Here is a 17,786-nt window from a genome sequence, read left to right as displayed (position 1 = left end):
TATACCATTAAATGTTATATGTTACTCTGTCTCTACTCCACCTGAAAGATGATGCTGTGAAAGTGCTGCACTCAATATGCCAGCAAATTTGGAAAACTCAGCAGTGGCCACAGGACTGGAAAAGGTCAGTTTTCATTCCAATTGCAAAGAAAGGCAATACCAAAGAATGCTCAAACTACTGCACAATTGGACTCATCTCACATGCTAGTAAAGTAATGCCTAAAATTCTCCAAGCCACTCTTCGGCAATACGTGAACCATGAACTTCCAGATGTTCAAGCTGGTTTTAGAAAAGGCAGAGGAACCAGAGATCAAATTGCTAACATTCGCTGGATCATCGAAAAAGCAAGAGAGTTCCAGAAAAACATCTATTTCTGCTTTATTGACTATGCCAAAGCCTTTGACTATGTGGATCACAATGAACTGTGGAAAACTCTGAAAGAGATGGGAATACCAGACCACCTGACCTGCCTCTTGAGAAATCTGTATGCAGGCCAGGAAGCAACAGTTAGAACTGGACATGGAACAACAGACTGGTTCCAAATAGGAAAAGGAGTACGTCAAGGCTGATATTGTCACCCTGCTTATTTAGCTTCTATGCAGAGTACATCATGAGAAACTCTGGGCTGGAGGAAGCACAAGTTGAAATCAAGATTGCTGGGAGAAATATCAGTAACCTCAGATATGCAGATGACACCACCATTATGGCAGAAAGTGAAGAGGAACTAAAAAGCCTCTTGATGAAAGTGAAAGTGGAGAGTGAAAAAGTTGGCTTAAAGCTCAACATTCAGAAAACGAAGATCATGGCATCTGGTCCCATCATTTCATGGGAAATAGATGGGGAAACAGTGGAAACAGTGTCAGACTTTATTTTTGGAGGCTCCAAAATCAGTGCAGATGGTGATTGCAGCCATGAAATTAAAAGACGCTTACTCCTTAGAAGGAAAGTTATGACCAACCTAGATAGCATATTCAAAAGCAGAGACATTACTTTGCCAACAAAGGTCCATCTAGTCAAGGCTATGGTTTTTCCAGTGGTCATGTATGGATGTGAGAGTTGGACTGTGAAGAAGGCTGAGTGCCGAAAAATTGATACTTTTGAACTGTGGTGTTGGAGAAGACTCTTGAGAGTCCCTTGGACTGCAAGAAGATCCAACCAGTCCATTCTAAAGGAGATCAGTCCTGGGTGTTCATTGGAAGGACTGATGCTGAGGCTGAAACTCCAGTACTTTGGCCACCTCATGCGAAGAGTTGACTCATTGGAAAAGACTTTGATGCTGGGAGGGATTTGGGGCAGGAGGAGAAGGGACAACAGAGGATGAGATGGCTGGATGGCATCACTGACTCGATGGACATGAGTTTGAGTGAACTCTGGGAGTTGGTGGTGGACAGGAAGGCCTGGCATGCTGCGATTCATGGGGTTGCAAAGAGTCGGACACGACTGAGCGACTGAAATGAACTGAACTGAACTGAATTCCCCCAATGCCGACAGAAGAATCACATGTTGGAGCCCTGTGGGATGTGGTGCTTTTCGTGGGTTCTCAGTGTTACTAAATGTCAGGACCTGAGTCCAGAATCTCTATCCCATCCCCACACACCACACACCCCTCACTCTGCAGTGACTCAGGGGCTTTGGAAAGCATATGGGGGTCTGCAGATGGTCCCCAGGGCAGAGACCCCATCTGAAGAGACCCCTTAAAACTTGTCTTACTCTGGTGACAAACTGTGGCTTGAGGACCAGACAAGTTGATTTGGTGACTTGATGAGTATGTGGTTTTCTCTGAGGCTCTGAGAGGATGGAGGGAGGGTTTGAGTGTGTGTGTGTGTGTGTGTGTATGTGTGCACACGTGTGTATAATATATGTGAATATTTTTGTATGTGTACGTGTGTATGCATATATGTGTGTATAAGTTGTATGTGTGTGTACGTGTGTGTGTGTGTATGTACGTGTGTGTGTGTGTACATTTGTGTGTGTGACTAAGCATTTGGAGAAGTGGACACAAGCCCAGTCACGTTGGTGGAATTCTCTGTGCCTGTGGGAACAAGGATCCTGTTTCTTTACTACCAATAGTCATTCCAGATGCTGCCCACTCTCCATCTTCAGGGACATTGACTCTTTCTCATGCATCTGCTCTCTTTGATTTCTGCTCTTGAGGGCTCATGTGATCAGGAATAATCTAGAATAATCTCCCTATCTTTTAAGCTCAACTGCTTAAGAACCTTGCTTACATCTGCAAAGTCCCTTTGCCAACTAACACCACAGAGTCTTGGGCAGGAGCTAAGGGGTAAAGGTCACCGGGGCCAAAAGTCTGCCTGATAAGCTCAAATTAAAACACACACATGTCTGGACCCACCCGAGAGTTTCTGACTCAGTAGGTCCGGGTTGTGGCCCAAGAACCTGCCTTTCTGAAGTTCAGGTGCTGCTTGCTAGCCCAGGAACCACACTTGGAGGTCACTAATTTGGGCGGGGGAGGGGGGCGGTGAGAGTCCCATGCTGGGCCAGGATGTTCTACATCTGGGCCTCTCATGTTCCCGGCTTGGGCCCTCCACAGCCTGATTCACGAGATGTTCACAGCTGGCTTTTTGCTAATTTTGAAATGTTGCCATGACTTTCGGATGGAGTAGCTAAGCTGTATGTTCCCAGGGAGACCAGTCAGCATAGCCCCTCAATGGGGCCAGGGCTGGGACTGGGGATGTGGTGGCAGCGCTCTTTGCAACCTGAGGGCTCCGGCCAGCAGGGCTGTGGCAGCTGGCTCTGCCTATGGTTAGGGCATTCACAGGCTCGCCCCAGACCTGAGGAATCAGGGATCTGGCAAGGGGCCATCATCTCCTTCAACAAGCCCCCCAGGTGGCTCTGCCAGCTTTGAGAACACTGGTCTGCAGGTTGCCCGCAAGAGCACCCACGATTGGAGCTGGGGGCCCCTGCTTTTGAACGTGGACCACGCATGAGACCCCTGCACATGGGCCAAGCATGAGATGGTACTTATTCCAGGTGCCCAAGAAAGGACAGGCTCTCTAAATTCTCTAAGTTGTGTCAGTTGAGTTTTTGTGACAGGAAGTGAAAACATGCAGATTTTTGCGAGTGTGTTGCCCAGACGTCATTTTTTGTGAAAGCCCCTTAGCACCATCTGGTGGCAGGTTTTGGTAAGATGACATGTAATCTGGGAAGGACACGGTTTCTTTTTCCTTTTTGAAATGACCTTGGACCCAAAGGAGTCCAGGGGCCTAAGAGGACTGAGGCAAGAGGTAACCCCTCCAGACGGGGCTCACGTGAGGCGTAGCTCAGGATCCCTGAGGACCGTGTGTGCTAAGGCAGGCCCCACAACTGTGCTAGAACACTTGTCTTTCACTCAGATGTTTCTGGCGAGCCCCATGTGAGGTCCAGGAACACCAAGCAGAGCTTGGCTGGGCTCCTGCCTGCAGTCAAGTGGGGAGATGAATATCAGCTGGTCGATCCAAATGGTCCAGGCAGAAATGCCCAGGTACCTGGCTCACAGTGAAGTTCAGGCTGCCTCGAGGCCCACACCTGCCACCTGCCTCTGCCCCCTGTATCAGCTTGACTGCTGTTCTTGTAGTGACCCGGGGCTGTCAGTGGGCAGCTCCCTTCTCCTCTCCTCTCCTGACCACCCCTGCAGACCTGGTGCCCGCCTCTCTGCTTCTCACGCCTCTCTCTGCAAGGCCCTTTGCTTCTGCAGCGCCCAGGACTGGCCTTACCTCCTTCTGGAAGCCTTCTGTGATGCCCCGCCTCCTGTACCTCCCCAGCACCTTGGACCTCTTTGTGGGTTCTGTGACACCCTGTGCTTGACCCTGTGGCCAACCTGGACTGTGGCTCCAGGAAGGAGGGTCTCTTTCTCCTACTGTCAGCCTGGTGCTAGATGGTGTCTGAAGCCCACATGGAAGTCAGTTCCCTCAGAGACATCTCGTTAGCCCCCTTTGAACTACCAAAAGGGGGGCTTTTATTATTTCTTTCTGAGCACCCCTCCTTCTGATGGAGGAGGTTTCAGTTATTGAGCTTTAACATGTGGGTGCTGCAGGCACAGCTCTTTCCTATTCACGAGGTAGAAGGGTGAGCTTTGATGAAAGTGTGTCCAGCTCTCATGTTCTCCTACTGCACAGCCGACTCTGGGGTTGATGGACCCCAGCCACACCGGTCTGTGACCTGCAGGCTTTGTTCTCAGGACCGCTCCATGGAAATGGAGAGTCTTATGTGGGGATTCACCCACTCCTGGATGGATTCTTGCCTCTGAGATTCAGGTTTAGAGGGGTCCTTTGAATCCCTTCATGGAAGCCTTTTCTGGAGTGTGTGGATGCCGGTATGGTAAAGAGGGTGTGGCCACACCAGGAGTCAGAGGCTGTGCCTTGGCGTTTGATGTCCTAGGAGACTGTTTGAATGGAGACAGTTTTATTAAAATTTATTTATTTTTAATTGAAAGATAATTTATAGTATTGTGTTGGTTTCTGCCAAATATCGACGTGAATCAGCCATAGGTACACATATGCCCCCTCCCTCTTGAATCTCCTGCCCCCCTCCTACCCCATCCTATCCCTCTAGGTTGTCACAGCGTGCTGATTTGAGCTCTGAAGTGAAGTCGCTTAGTTGTGTCTGACTCTTTGGGACCCCATGGACTGTAGCCTACCAGGCTCCTCCATCCATGGGATTTTCCAGGCAAGAGTACTGGAGTGGGTTGCTATTTTGAGTCATACAGCAAATTCCCACTGGTGATCTACTTTACATATTATGATAATATATATGTTTCCATGCTACTCTCTCCCTCTTCCCTGCCCCTTGACCACAAGTCTGTTCTCTACGTTTGCATCTCCATTGCTGCCCTGCAAAGAGGTTCATCAGTACCATCTTTCTAGATTCCATATATATGCATTAGTATATGATGTTTGTTTTTCTCTTTCTGACTTACTTCACTCTGTATAATAGGCTCTAGGTTTGCCCACCTCATTAGAATGGACTCAAATGCATTCCTTTTTATGGCTGAGTAATATTCCATTGTGTATATGTACCACAGCTTCTTTATCCATTCATCTGTTGATGGACATCTAGATTGTTTCCTGAATGGAGGCAGTTTTAAATGAGGAACAGAAACCTGGCCAAACTCTCTCTGTTTATTTTGAAATAATTTTAGACTTCTCTGATGCTGTAGAAATAGCTCAGAGTTTTCCCATACTCTTCATTCAGTTCCCCCAAAGTCAACATCCAAATAGCAAAGCACCAAGGTTGAAACCAGGACATTGGTGAGCAGACCAGACTGGGAAGAGACTTGCCTGAAATCTTACCTGTTACCCTGTTCACAGGTTGCCTGATCCTGGGTCCTGCCTGCATTCAGGTGTCCTGTCTCCTCAGCCTCCTCCAGTCTGGGACAGTTCCTGCCCATCTCTGCTTCTCATGACCTTGTCTGTACAGAGTGAAGGGTCCAGCTCTCAGGAATAATCACCCTCTATGTGGTCCAGTGTGTTCATTAAGCTGCATGTATCAGGCATCCTGTGATGCATATACGTGAGGATAGATTCAGATTCTCGCTTAGTTCCCCATGACTCAAAGAATGTGGCCGGGAGACCAGAGCCACAGCCACGGGCATTGTGGGGGAGCCACTTAGAAACGCAGCCCCTCCAGCCCAGTGGAGCTACTGAGTCAGAATCTGAGCAAAACCATATCCTTGGGGTGGTTCATATGCGTGTTGAGGTTTGACAAGTGCTCTTCCAGATGAAGTGGGTTCCAGTCTACATGTTTTATTTTGCTTTTGAGGACTGGCCACGCCTGTTAGATCTTTTCTCCGTGGGAAAGTGAGCTTGTACTGAGCTTGTAAATAAGTTCTCTTATAAATAAGTAAGCAGCTTGTGGCTGCTTGTGGGTTGTCATAGCTCTAAAAGTGAAGACGAGGAAACTCTTTTCATTTTCCTACCTTAATTTTGACTTGTCCTGCTTTAATATATAAATAGCATTTATCTGAAGTTATTTTACATAAGTGCCAGCGTACACAAACACACACATTTTAGCTATCAAAACATATATGTAACTCTACTGGTCAGAAACCAGGAGAAAATTAAAGTGCTGTAGTGATTGAATAAGATCAAGGAAATCCCCCCCTTTTAATTATTATAGCATCTTATCTATTTAGTCCACGTTCTTCTTTTTACTACTTTTTCATGCTAACTCAGTATAAGTACGAATGATGTACTCTGAGTTGTACGTGTTAGTCCAGGGATGGCAGTTTTTATTTTCTGAGTTTCTCATCTTCCTGCTGCCTTGGTTCGGGGGCTCCACTACAGGCTGATTTCCGGGGGTGCTGATACAAGCAAGCATCAGGGGAAGGGGTTCAGTTGTCACATCCTTCCGTGGCTTAAAGATTCTCTGTGGACAGAGAAACAAACCAACAAAACAAATACAACTGGGTACTCCGTCTGGATTCTCCCCTGGCACGTCTGTGTCTGAAGGGAGAGGGTGGCTGGGTTTTCTCGTGACTGTGTCTCTGCCCGCAGACCGCGGCCCTGGAACAAGCCATCAGAGATGCCCACGAGTGTTATGATGATGAGATTCAGCTCTACAACGAGCAGATTGACACCCTGCGGAAGGAGATTGAAGAGGCAGAGAGGAGCCTGGAGAGATCATCCTATGACTGCCGGCAGCTGGTGGTTGCCCAGCAGACCCTGAGGAATGAGTTGGACCGGTATCATCGCATCATCGAGAATGAAGGCAACAGGTGGGGTCAGGGTGGGCAGAGCCTGTGGGCACAGAACCACTTAATTGTTCCACGTTTTTCCATATGCCAGTTCCAGGCTGTAGGGAATGTGGCAGTAAGGTGAAAGTGTTAGTAGCTCAGTCATGTCTGACTCTTTGTGAACCCCCCTGGACTATAGCCTGCCAGGTTCCTCTGTCCATGGGATTCTCCAGGCAAGGATACTGGAGTGGGTAGCCATTCTGTTTTCCAGGGGATCTTCCCGACCCATTGCAGGCAGATTATTTACTGTCTGAGCCACCAGAAAGAGACCCCCAAATCCAGGACCTTATGGGGCTGGAATGCCAGTGGGGGAGGCAGAGGATGGATGGGTTTGCAACAGAGACGTGGGCTCTGGCGTGAGTGATGGTGGGGGGAGGGGAGAGGTGATGAATATGACCATGGGAGTGTTTGGATGTCAAGGTGCCGTTCAGCTCCACAGGCTTCTGGGGACAGGAATGTCTTAGCTGAAAGGACGACCAGGTATGGTTATTGAGATGCTACAGGTGAGATGCCTGCACAGTACCTGGAACTGGACCAGCACTCAGAGCAGTTGGTGTCATCACTGCTGCTGCCATGGTGACTCTGAGCACCTGGCCAGTCGGGACTGTGGCTGCCAGCAGGCTGTCTGGTCTCCTCTGCGCGATGAACTGGGACGTGACGTCTGCTGGCAAGTGTCTCTGTCTCAGCCTCATTCACATCTACACCTGCATCAGCTACTCTCTGTTTCCTCCATGTTCATCTATGTGACCGTGTCTGCACCTACATGTATACTTATGTCCACATCTGAGTCTACAGCGTCTGTATGTGGACATCTACACGACACCTGTGTTCTCTACATCATCTGTAGCTGCACCCGCATCACCTAACCTATACCTGTATCATCTCCACCTACACCTGCCTCTGCATCGCCTGCTCCTGCACCATCTGCATCCACATCTGACACCTACTCTGCCATCTGCATCTGTCTGGATCATCCGCATGTGCGTCTACCCCACATCTGCAGTTTCTGTGCCTGCACCATCGTCAACACTTCTGTTATTTACGCTGATGCCTGCACCACCTACATTTACACCTGCGCTTACCTCTACGCCATCTACATCTGCATCTCTACTTCCACCCACATCTGTGGATCATCTGTGTCCACATCTATATCACTTACATCTGTATCTACATATACCTGTATCTACCTTTTCTATGGTTATAGTTACATCTTTATCACCTAAGCCTGCACCTCATCTCCACATAAAGTATGTAAATCTCCATCGTCTTTATGTACATGCATTAACTGTCTATACCTCCATGGTTTTCTTTTTTACTTTACAATATTGTATTGGTTTTGCCATACATTGACATGAATCCAGCACAGGTGTACATGTGTTCCCCATCCTGAACCACCCTCCCACCTCCCTCCCCATCCCATCCCTCTGGGTCATCCCAGTGCACCAGCCTCGAGCACCCTGTATCATGCATCGAACCTGGACTGGGAATTCGTTTCACATATGATAATATATGTGTTTCAATGCCATTTTCCCAAATCATGCCACCCTTGCCCTCTCCCACAGAGTCCGAAAGACTGTTCTATACATCTGTGTCTCTTTTGCTGTATCGCATATGGGGTTATCGTTACCATCTTTCTAAATTCCATATATATGGGTTAGTATACTGTATTGGTGTTTTTCTTTCTGGCTTATTTCACTGTATAATAGGCTCCAGTTTCATTCACGTCATTAGAACTGATACAAATGTATTCTTTTTAATGGCTGAGTAATATTCCACTGTGTATATAACTCACAGCTTTCTTATCCATTCATCTGCTGATGGACATCTAGGTTGCTTCCATGTCCTGGCTATTATAAACAGTGCTGTGATGAACATTGGGGTGTCTCTTTCAATTCTGGTTTCCTCAGTGTGTATGCCCAGCAGTGGGATTGCTGGGTCATATGGCAGTTCTATTTCTAATTTTTTAAGGAATCTCCACACTATTCTCCATAGTGGCTGTACTAGTTTGCATTCCCACCAACAGTGTAAGAGAGTTCCCTTTTTTCCACACCCTCTCCAGCATTTATTGCTTGTAGACTTTGGATAGCAGCCATTCTGACTGGCATGAAATGGTACCTCATTGTGGTTTTGATTTGCATTTTTCTGATAATGAGTGATGTTGAGCATCTTTTCATGTGTTTGTTAGCCATCTATATTTCTTCTTTGGAGAAATGTCTGTTTAGTTCTTTGGCCCATTTTTTGATTGGGTCTTTAATTTTTCTGGAATTGAGCTGTAGGAGTTGCTTGTATATTTTTGAGATTAATTCTTTGCCAGTTGCTTTGTTTGCTATTATTTTCTCCCATTCTGAAGGCTGTCTTTTCACCTTGTTTCCTTTATTGTGCAGAAGCTTTTAATTTTAATTAGGTCCCATTTGTTTATTTTTGCTTTTATTTCCAATATTCTGGGAGGTGGGTCATAGAGGATCCTGCTGTGATTTATGTCAGAGAGTGTTTTGCCTATGTTTTCCTCTAGAAGTTTTATAGTTTCTGGTCTTACGTTTAGATCTTTAATCCATTTTGAGTTTCTTTTTGTGTATGGTGTTAGAAAGTGTCCTTGTTTCATTCTTTTACAAGTGGTTGACCAGTTTTCCCAGCACCACTTGTTAAAGAGATTGTCTTTTCTCCATTGTATATTCTTGGCTCCTTTTCAAAGATAAGGTGTCCATAGGTGCATGGATTTATCGCTGGGCTTTCTGTTTTGTTCCATTGATCTATATTTCTGTCTTTGTGCCAGTACCATACTGTCTTGATGACCGTGGCTTTGTAGTAGAGCCTGAAGTCAGGCAGGTTGATTCCTCCAGTTCCATTCTTCTTTCTCAAGATTGCTCTGGCTGTTTCAGTGTTTTGTATTTCCATAAAAATTGTGAAATTATTTGTTCTAGTTTTGTGAAAAATACCGTTGGTAGCTTGATAGGGATTGCATTGAATCTATAGATTGCTTTGGGTAGTATACTCATTTTCACTATATTGATTCTTCCGATCCATGAACATAGTATATTTCTCCGTCTATTTGTGTCCTCTGATTTCTTTCACCAGTGTTTTATAGTTTTCTATATATAGGTCTTTTGTTTCTTTAGGTAGATATATTCCTAACTATTTTATTCTTTTCGTTGCAATGGTGAATGGAATTGTTTCCTTAATTTCTCTTTCTGTTTTCTCATTCTTAGTATATAGGAATGCAAGGGATTTCTGTGTGTTGATTTTATATCCTGCAACTTTACTATATTCATTGACTAGCTCTAGTAATTTTCTGGTGGAGTCTTTAGGGTTTTCTATGTAGAGGATCAAGTCATCTGCAAACAGTGAGAGTTTTACTTCTTCTTTTCTAATCTGGATTCCTTTTATTTCTCTTTCTGCTCTGATTGCTGTGGCCAAAACTTCCAAAACTATGTTGAATAGTAGTGGTGAGAGTGGGTACCCTTGTCTTGTTCCTGACTTTAGGGGAAATTCTTTCAATTTTTCACCATTGAGGATAATGTTTGCTGTGGGTTTGTCATATTTAGCTTTTATTATGTTGAGGAATGTTCCTTATATTGTTGCTTTCCGGAGGGTTTTTTATCATAAATGGATGTTGAATTTTGTTGAAAGGCTTTCTCTGCATCTATTGAGATAATCATATGGTTTTTATTTTTCAATTTGTTAATGTGGTGTATTACTTTGATTGATTTGCAGATATTGAAGAATCCTTGCATCCCTGGGATAAAGCCCACTTGGTCGTGATGTATAATCTTTTTAATATATTGTTGGATTCTGTTTGCTAGAATTTGTTAAGGATTTTTGGATCTATGTTCATCAGTGACATTGGCCTGTAGTTTTCTTTTTGTGGCATCTTTGTCAGGTTTTGGTATTAGGGTGATGGTGGCCTCATAGAATGAGTTTGTAAGTTTACCTTCCTCTGCAATTTTCGGAAGAGTTTGAGTAGGATAGGTGTTAGCTCTTCTCTAAATTTTTGGTAGAATTCAGCTGTGAAGGCGTCTGGTTCTGGGCTTTTGTTTGCTGGAAGATTTCTGATTACAGTTTCCATTTCCATGCTTGTGATGGATCTGTTAAAATTTTCTATTTCTTCCTGGTTCAGTTTTGGAAAGTTGTACTCTTCTAAGAATTTGTCCATTTCCTCCAAGTTGTCCATTTCATTGGCATATAATTGCTGATAGTAGTCTCTTATGATCCTTTGTATTTCTGTGTTGTCTGTTGTGATCTCTCCGCTTTCATTTCTAATTTTGTTGATTTGATTCTTCTCCCTTTGTTCTTGATGAGTCTGGCTAATGGTTTGTCAAGTTTATTTATCTTCTTGAAGAACCAGCTTTTGGCTTTGTTGATTTTTGCTATGGTCTCTTTTGTTTCTTTTACATTTATTTCTGCCCTAATTTTTAAGATTTCTTTCCTTCTACTAACACTTATACCTCCATGGTTTTCATCTGTCTACATCTCCATCATCTTTATGTACGTGTATAAACTGTATACATCTCCATCATTTTTATGTACCTATATAAGCTGTCTACATCTCCATCGTTTTTATGTACATGTATAAACTGTCTACACCTCCATTGTCTTTATGTACTTGCATAAACTGTCTATACCTCCATCATTTTTATGTACATGTATAAGCTATCTACATCTCCATCGTTTTTATGTACATGCATAATCTGTCTACGTCTCTGTCATCTTTATGTACATGTATAAACTGTTTACATCTCCATTTTTATGTACATGCATAAAGTGTCTACACCTCTGTCATCTTTAAGTACATGTATAAACCATTGGCACCTGCATTGTCTTTATGTACATACACATCTACAGTGGTGTCTCCATTATTCCTATCCATACCCATGCCTACGTATATGACTGTATCCACCTGTGTACCTATAGTCCTAGATGTGTGGAGAATGGATTGAGGCCAGCCTCCCAGTGTAAGGACTCTGCTTCTCTATTAAGTGGAGATTCTTCATGGGAACAGGCTCCTCTGTTCATGGAATTCTTCAGGCAGGAATACTGGAGTGGGTAGCCACTGCCTTCTCCAGGGGATCTTTCCACCAACCCAGGGATTGGACTTAATATCCTGTGACTCTTGTATTGGCAGGCGTGTTCTTTACCACCGAGCCACCTGGGAAGCCCTCTCTTATTTTAAAAAGCCCCCCAAACAAAGAGAACTCCTGTTCAACAAAGAAGTGGCATATTTAGATTATCAGAAATTTATACCTTACCATTTTTGTGTGTGTTTCACAGTTTATGATTGACCTTCCCATCATCATGCAATGTGTGAGTGCATTTGAGGGGTTTAGATTGAGATAAAAGAGAAACACCTGGGCGTTCCCCCAGGGACACTTCTATCCTCTCTCTGGGACTCTGTCTTGGCATATGAGTGCTCCAATGTGTTGCAGGAAATGGAAGATTTTCTTTTGTTTTCTCTAGTTCCAGTCAATGTATTGTGCTGAACTCAATTATATTTATGTCACAGTGAATGCTTCTTGCACACATATACAAAATGTCTTGAACTGGTATTTAAATGTCTTTGTGAAAAGTTTTGTTTTGGAGGCAAGACTTCATCAAAAGGTAACTGGATACCTCTTTTGTATTTTTATATAGAACTCTTAATTTTGATTTAATTTCACACGGATAGACGTGTTGCAGGCACGGAGCAAGGAAATTCTGAATCCTCTTAGAGTCACTAGCTGTTTACATTTTATCTCAATTCCTTTTATTTTCCTGCTCTCTCTGGTTATAGAAACTATTCTTTAAAAAACAAGTTGGAGAATCATATCCTGGTTGCCCTAAATAATTTATCCTAGGCTGGCCATTCTCTTATTTTAGGGGTGGTGTGCATGCTCAATAGTGTCTGACTCTTTGTGACCCTAAGGTCTGGAGCCCACCAGGCTCCCCTGTCCATGAGATTCTCCAGGCAGGAATAGTGGAGTGGGTAGCCATTGCCTCCTGCAGGGGATCTTTCCCACCTAGAGATCAAACTTACATCTCTTGCGGCTCTTGTATTGCCAGGTGGATTCTTTACCACTGAGCCACCTGGGAAACCCTCTCTTATTAAAAAAAAAACAAACCCAAACACAGAGAACTCCTGTTCAACAGAAAAGTGGCATATTAAGATTATCAGTCATTTCTACCTTACCATTTTTTTTATGTGTGTTTCACAGTTTATGACATGACCTTCCCACATCATGCAATGTGTGAGTATGTTTGTGATTCTTGAGCTGTTGGATCTAGAGGAAGCCTTGTTCATTTTTGCTGGACACTAGAGCCTCCCTCTTACCCCCCAACCCCATTCTGTTTGCCTTGATGACTTAACGATGGTGACCTCCCTCTTTCTGGTTCTTCCTGCCAGGCTGAGCTCTGCCTTCATTGAAACTCCAGTTACCCTGTACACTGCGAGCCACGGGGCCTCCCTCAGCCCTCGGCATGGTGGGAAAGGTGAGTCCCCAACTCTGGCTTGTTCTATTTTTCTGTCCTAGGAAAATGGAAAAAATCAAGCGACTTTGTCTCTGAATGCAACATTCATGCTCCCTTCCGATCCAGCTGGAAATTCAGTGCTTTTGCATGGGGGTCCCTCCTTGCCCTGCTGATGTCCTCCCACTGAAGCCGAGTGACTGAGTCTAAAAGTTTACAAGGAGAAAGTCAGGCCATGTGAGAGGCCACCATCCATGAGCAGGAGGCATTTAATTGGGGAGGAAAATCGCAGCATTTACTTTGGCAAGAAGTAGATAATGAAATGTATCTATCCACCCTCCCCCTCCCCCAGTGAAATGAACTCTTTTAAGCAAAGGTGCTTAATCTAACATCAGGAACAGAGTAGATGCTCAACTTTGTTCATTTTCTCTTCCGTTCAAAACTGAGCAGGAAGAGCTTGGTGGGCAGTGGAGCTTCTGCCTTCAACACTTGGTCCTTTGGGGATGGTTTCCTGCCCTTGTGAGATGTTCACTCATGGCTCAGTCTCCCCAGTCAGGACCAAACAGAACGGTGCCTGGAGGAAGGAAAGCCTGGCTTACAGTGCTATCAAATCCCAGGGTCTCAGAAAGCTCAGAGGGCTTTGTGGAGATGGGAGAAGGGGCAGGGGTCCCCAGACACCCAGGCTGGCTCCAGGGGCCCGTAGCTGTGTGCAGGGTACTGGGCTTGATGCTTTGCTGTCGCAGTCTGGAAATTGTTCACAGTTTTGAACAGCAGGCCCTGAAATTCAGCAGCTGGTCCTGCAAGCACCCCCTTCTGCACACCTGCTTCTGGCCACCTGCTTTGACATGTCCTTCCCACATGGCTTCATGACCTGCACCTGCCATGCCTGCTCACTCTGCTTTGTCATTGAGGGTCACCCCTATGGGATGCCCTGGCTCTGTGAACCCAAGTCCTCTGGTTAACAAAGGGAGGAGGGCAGCTGGATAAGACTTTGGAGTGAAAAAGTTAAAAAATCACTGTGTTAGTAAATCTTGAAAGCTTTTTGGATGTGTGTGTGTGCTAAGTCACTTCAGACGTGTCCAGCTCTTTTGCGACACCATGGACTCTAGCCTGCCAGCCTCCTCTGTCCGTGGGATTTTCCAGGCAAGGATACTGGAGTGGGTTGCCCTACCCTCCTCCAGGGGAATCCTTCTGACCCAGGGATCGAACTCATGTCTCTTATGTCTCCTGCAATGGCAGGTGGTTTTTTTTTTTTTTTTTTTTTTACCACTAGTGCCACCTGGAACTAAAAGCCTGCCTTTTGGATGAGACAGGGTGAAACTTTGTGTTTTCTGAAACTTTAAGTTTCTCCTCTTGGCTGGTCTAAAGCAGTGAATGTGGCCTCTGGCCCAGGAGATTCCCATTCTGGGTTTAAGGGCATCGTTTCCTCTTGTTGCCCAGGAGGAAGGGGATGGTGAGCAAGGACTGGTGGTGTTTATCTGGTTTGGGGTGCAGGGGGACAAGGGTGTGCCTGGAAGCTATCCCAAACCCATCAGAGGAAGGTGGATTGACTCTGAGTTGCTCCTTTGGGGAAGCCTGGGGTGAGAGTGACTCTGTGGACTGGATTTCCTGGTCTGGTCTGGATCCAAGTGTCCCCTGTGACTTGGAGGTGAGGGTGCTGGGGTGGGGCAGAGGCACTACTCCCACAGAGTGTTATTGCAGGAGAAACACGGATCTCAGTAAGTTGAATCCAGTGTGAAGGGAACTGTAGGGGCCTCCCCTCTGCTCTGCAAACCTGGAGGGGCCAAGTGACTCGTCTCAAAGTCACACAGCGGCCAGCAGGGCTGGGTCCTCAGTGTGGGCCATGAATGCTTAGGACCCAGGGATCTTACCCTGTTGCCAACCAGCCAACCAGTAAACCCCACCTCAGTGCTAGGCATGTATTTTTCAACAAATACTTTTTCTTCCTCTGTCATTGGCCTTTATTCATTGCACCCACCTCCTTTTTTCTTTTTTCAAAGATCTCACCAGGGCTGTGCAGGACATAACTGCAGCGAAACCAAGACTCAAAGGCCTCCCCAAGAACCTTCCAAGGAAGAAGGAGATGGTAGCAAAAGACAGAGCAGATGAAATTCTGGAAGAGACCCCACTGAGAGGTCCAGAGGACATGAAGCCGGGGCGGGTGGTGCTCAAAGAAGAGGGTGAGTCTAAGCTTGAACCGGGAGACGAAGAAGCAAGTCCCCCGACCCAGGAAGGGGCTCCGGAGGATGTCCCAGATGGAGGCAAGATAAGCAAAGCCTTTGAGAAACTAGGCAAGATGATCAAGGAGAAGGTGAAAGGCCCCAAAGAACCCGAGCCCCCCGCCGACTTGTACACCAAAGGGCGGTACGTGATGGTCTCCGGAGATGCCAGTTTCGTGGATCCTGGCTTCTGTGTCTTCTCCGTTCCAGCCAAAGGGGGTGTGGTGGTGTCTAAGGGGGATGACTCTGTGCCTCCTGACAGTGGCGTGGAACCCTCTCCCCAGCAGCCTGAGCCCCCTCTAGGGGATGGACAGGGGCCCCCCCAGGAGAAAGAAGATGGTGTGAAGGAGGGAGGGGGGCCCCCTGAAGGGAAAGGAGATGGTGTGAAGGAGGAAGGGGGGCCCCCTGAGGGGAAAGAAGACGGTCTGAAGAAGGAAGAGGAGCCCCCTGAGGGCAAAGGAGACGATCTGAAGGAGGAAGGGGGGCCCCCTGAGGAGAAAGGAGATGGTCAGAAGGAGGAAGGGGAGCCCCAGCAGGGGAAAGAAGATGGACGCCCCCCCACCCCGCACCCTGCAGACAAAGGGGATGAGAAAAATGCCAAAGAACTGAAGGGCCTCCAGGGGAAACAGGATGACCAGAAGGAGGAGGAGGGGGCCAGAGGGCCCTGTCCCATGGTGGCTCCTGGTCCAGAGGGGCCGTCTACACCCCGGTCTCAAGGGCCTCAGGTCACTGTGGGTGGGTCTGAGGGGCATGGAACTCGGAGTGGCAGCCGGCCGGCTAGAAGCCCTCCCAGGAAGCTGGCCTATGAGAAGGTGGAGGTGATGGAATCCATAGAGAAGTTTTCCACTGAGAGCATCCAGACATATGAAGAGACTGCTGTCATTGTGGAGACCACGATTGAAAAGACAAAGGCAAACAAGAAGAAACTGGGAGAGAAGGGATCCTCCAGTGCCTGAGCTAACCGGGAGGAGGTGCCTCTGGGCCCCTGTAGACATGTGCTTGAATGTTTTAGAACAGAGGCTATAAGGGTGAGGATACAAGGTCCTTTGGATTAGACCATGGTTGGCCCATCTGGCTTACCAATGAAGCCTTAATTAAAATGTTTTCTTTGCTTGCACATCCTTTGTCTGATTAACAGGGGCCTTGCGCTTGCAGGTGGGCCATCCTCGCTCAGGACAGGGGTGCCCTGCTAACGGCCACTGAGCTGAGCTCATTTAAGAAAGTAGACGAGCCCTTTGTCCTAGGGCATTGCGGGGCTCATTAGAGGATCAGAGTCTGGATTTCACACTTGAAACATGTCAGATGATGGATCAGCTTGTTTTCACTGCGTTTCAGGCACAAGCACATGATTGCATGAGGGGTGCTTTGTTAGAAGACAGGTGATTAAAGGTGTCTGTCTCAGTTTGGGTTCCCCAAGAAGCTGACCCTGCAGCAAGGATCTGATGTCATTTCTGGGGACGTGGTCCCAGGAAGCACCAGGAGGGCAGGAGACAGAGGTGGAGGCAGCAGGGCATCAGAGAGGAGAGGCGCTACCAGGTGGTTTGGCACTGTGGGTGGCTGATGCTCAGCCCCCATACCTGGGGGCTCTGGGAGACGGGGTGGAACTCGGTCTTCAGTTATACTGCCCGAGGGTGTGGGAGCTGAGTGTTGACCCACCAGCTCGGCCAGAAGGGAGGGCCCAGGACAGCTCTCAACCAAGAATCGCAGGTGCTGGTGGGCTTTTGGATGCCAGGCATGGAGATGCATGGAAGTAATAGGGGTCACGGGCAAGAAGCAGGGTGCCAGGGCTGCCTGCATAGCACACTTGCCTTGTGTCCTGGCTGAGTCACTTAAGAGTTTCTCACTCAGAGATTGCACTCCTGGGTTGGGCTTCGAAAGCAAAATCAAATGTCACCATGCAGTTCCTTGTTCAACAGTTGATTAATGAACTCGCCTAACATTTACTGAGGGGCTTCCCTGATGGCTCAAGTGGTAAAGAATCTGCCTGCAATTCAGGAGACACAGGAGAGGCGGGTTTGATCCCAGGGTTGGGAAGATCACATGGAGATGCAATGGCAACCCACTCCAGTATTCTTGCCTGGGAAGTTCCATGGACAGAGGAGCCTGGAGGGCTACGTCCATGGGGTTGCAAAGAGTCAGACCTGACTGAGCCACTGAGCACAGATGCACATTTGCTGAACATACTCTGTGTGCCAGGCAGAGTGCAGTGCTGATAACAGAGAGTTAACAAGTTTATTAATGATCTCAATTACCATAATATAATGTCCCATAATACACATATGTGTATTCTCCTGTGCATAAATGTGCACTCGGGTATCTGCAGTGTCACATCCTAGGAAACAGAAATTACTTGAAACCAGAATCTTTACAAACATTTTTATGTTGCCTATAGGCATCTCTTT

At 46.6% G+C, this 17,786-nt stretch overlaps 1 protein-coding gene across 1 annotated transcript in view; it reads left to right on the top strand.

Annotated features, from left to right (window-relative positions):
- The window catches only part of BFSP1 (beaded filament structural protein 1), a 37,302-nt gene extending 20,801 nt beyond the window's left edge, over positions 1–16,501 (top strand). The window contains exons 6-8 of the mRNA XM_013968624.2: positions 6,492–6,712; positions 13,104–13,189; positions 15,166–16,501. Coding sequence (XP_013824078.2) covers positions 6,492–6,712; positions 13,104–13,189; positions 15,166–16,340 — 1,482 coding nt within the window. The 3' untranslated portion in view covers positions 16,341–16,501. The remainder of the gene's footprint in view (positions 1–6,491; positions 6,713–13,103; positions 13,190–15,165) is intronic.

Source organism: Capra hircus, chromosome 13 (genome assembly GCF_001704415.2).
Source record: "Capra hircus breed San Clemente chromosome 13, ASM170441v1, whole genome shotgun sequence".
Taxonomy (NCBI): Eukaryota; Metazoa; Chordata; class Mammalia; order Artiodactyla; family Bovidae; genus Capra; species Capra hircus.
The sequence above is the reverse complement of the archived record's forward strand: the minus strand, read 5'-3'. Positions and strand labels throughout refer to the sequence as shown.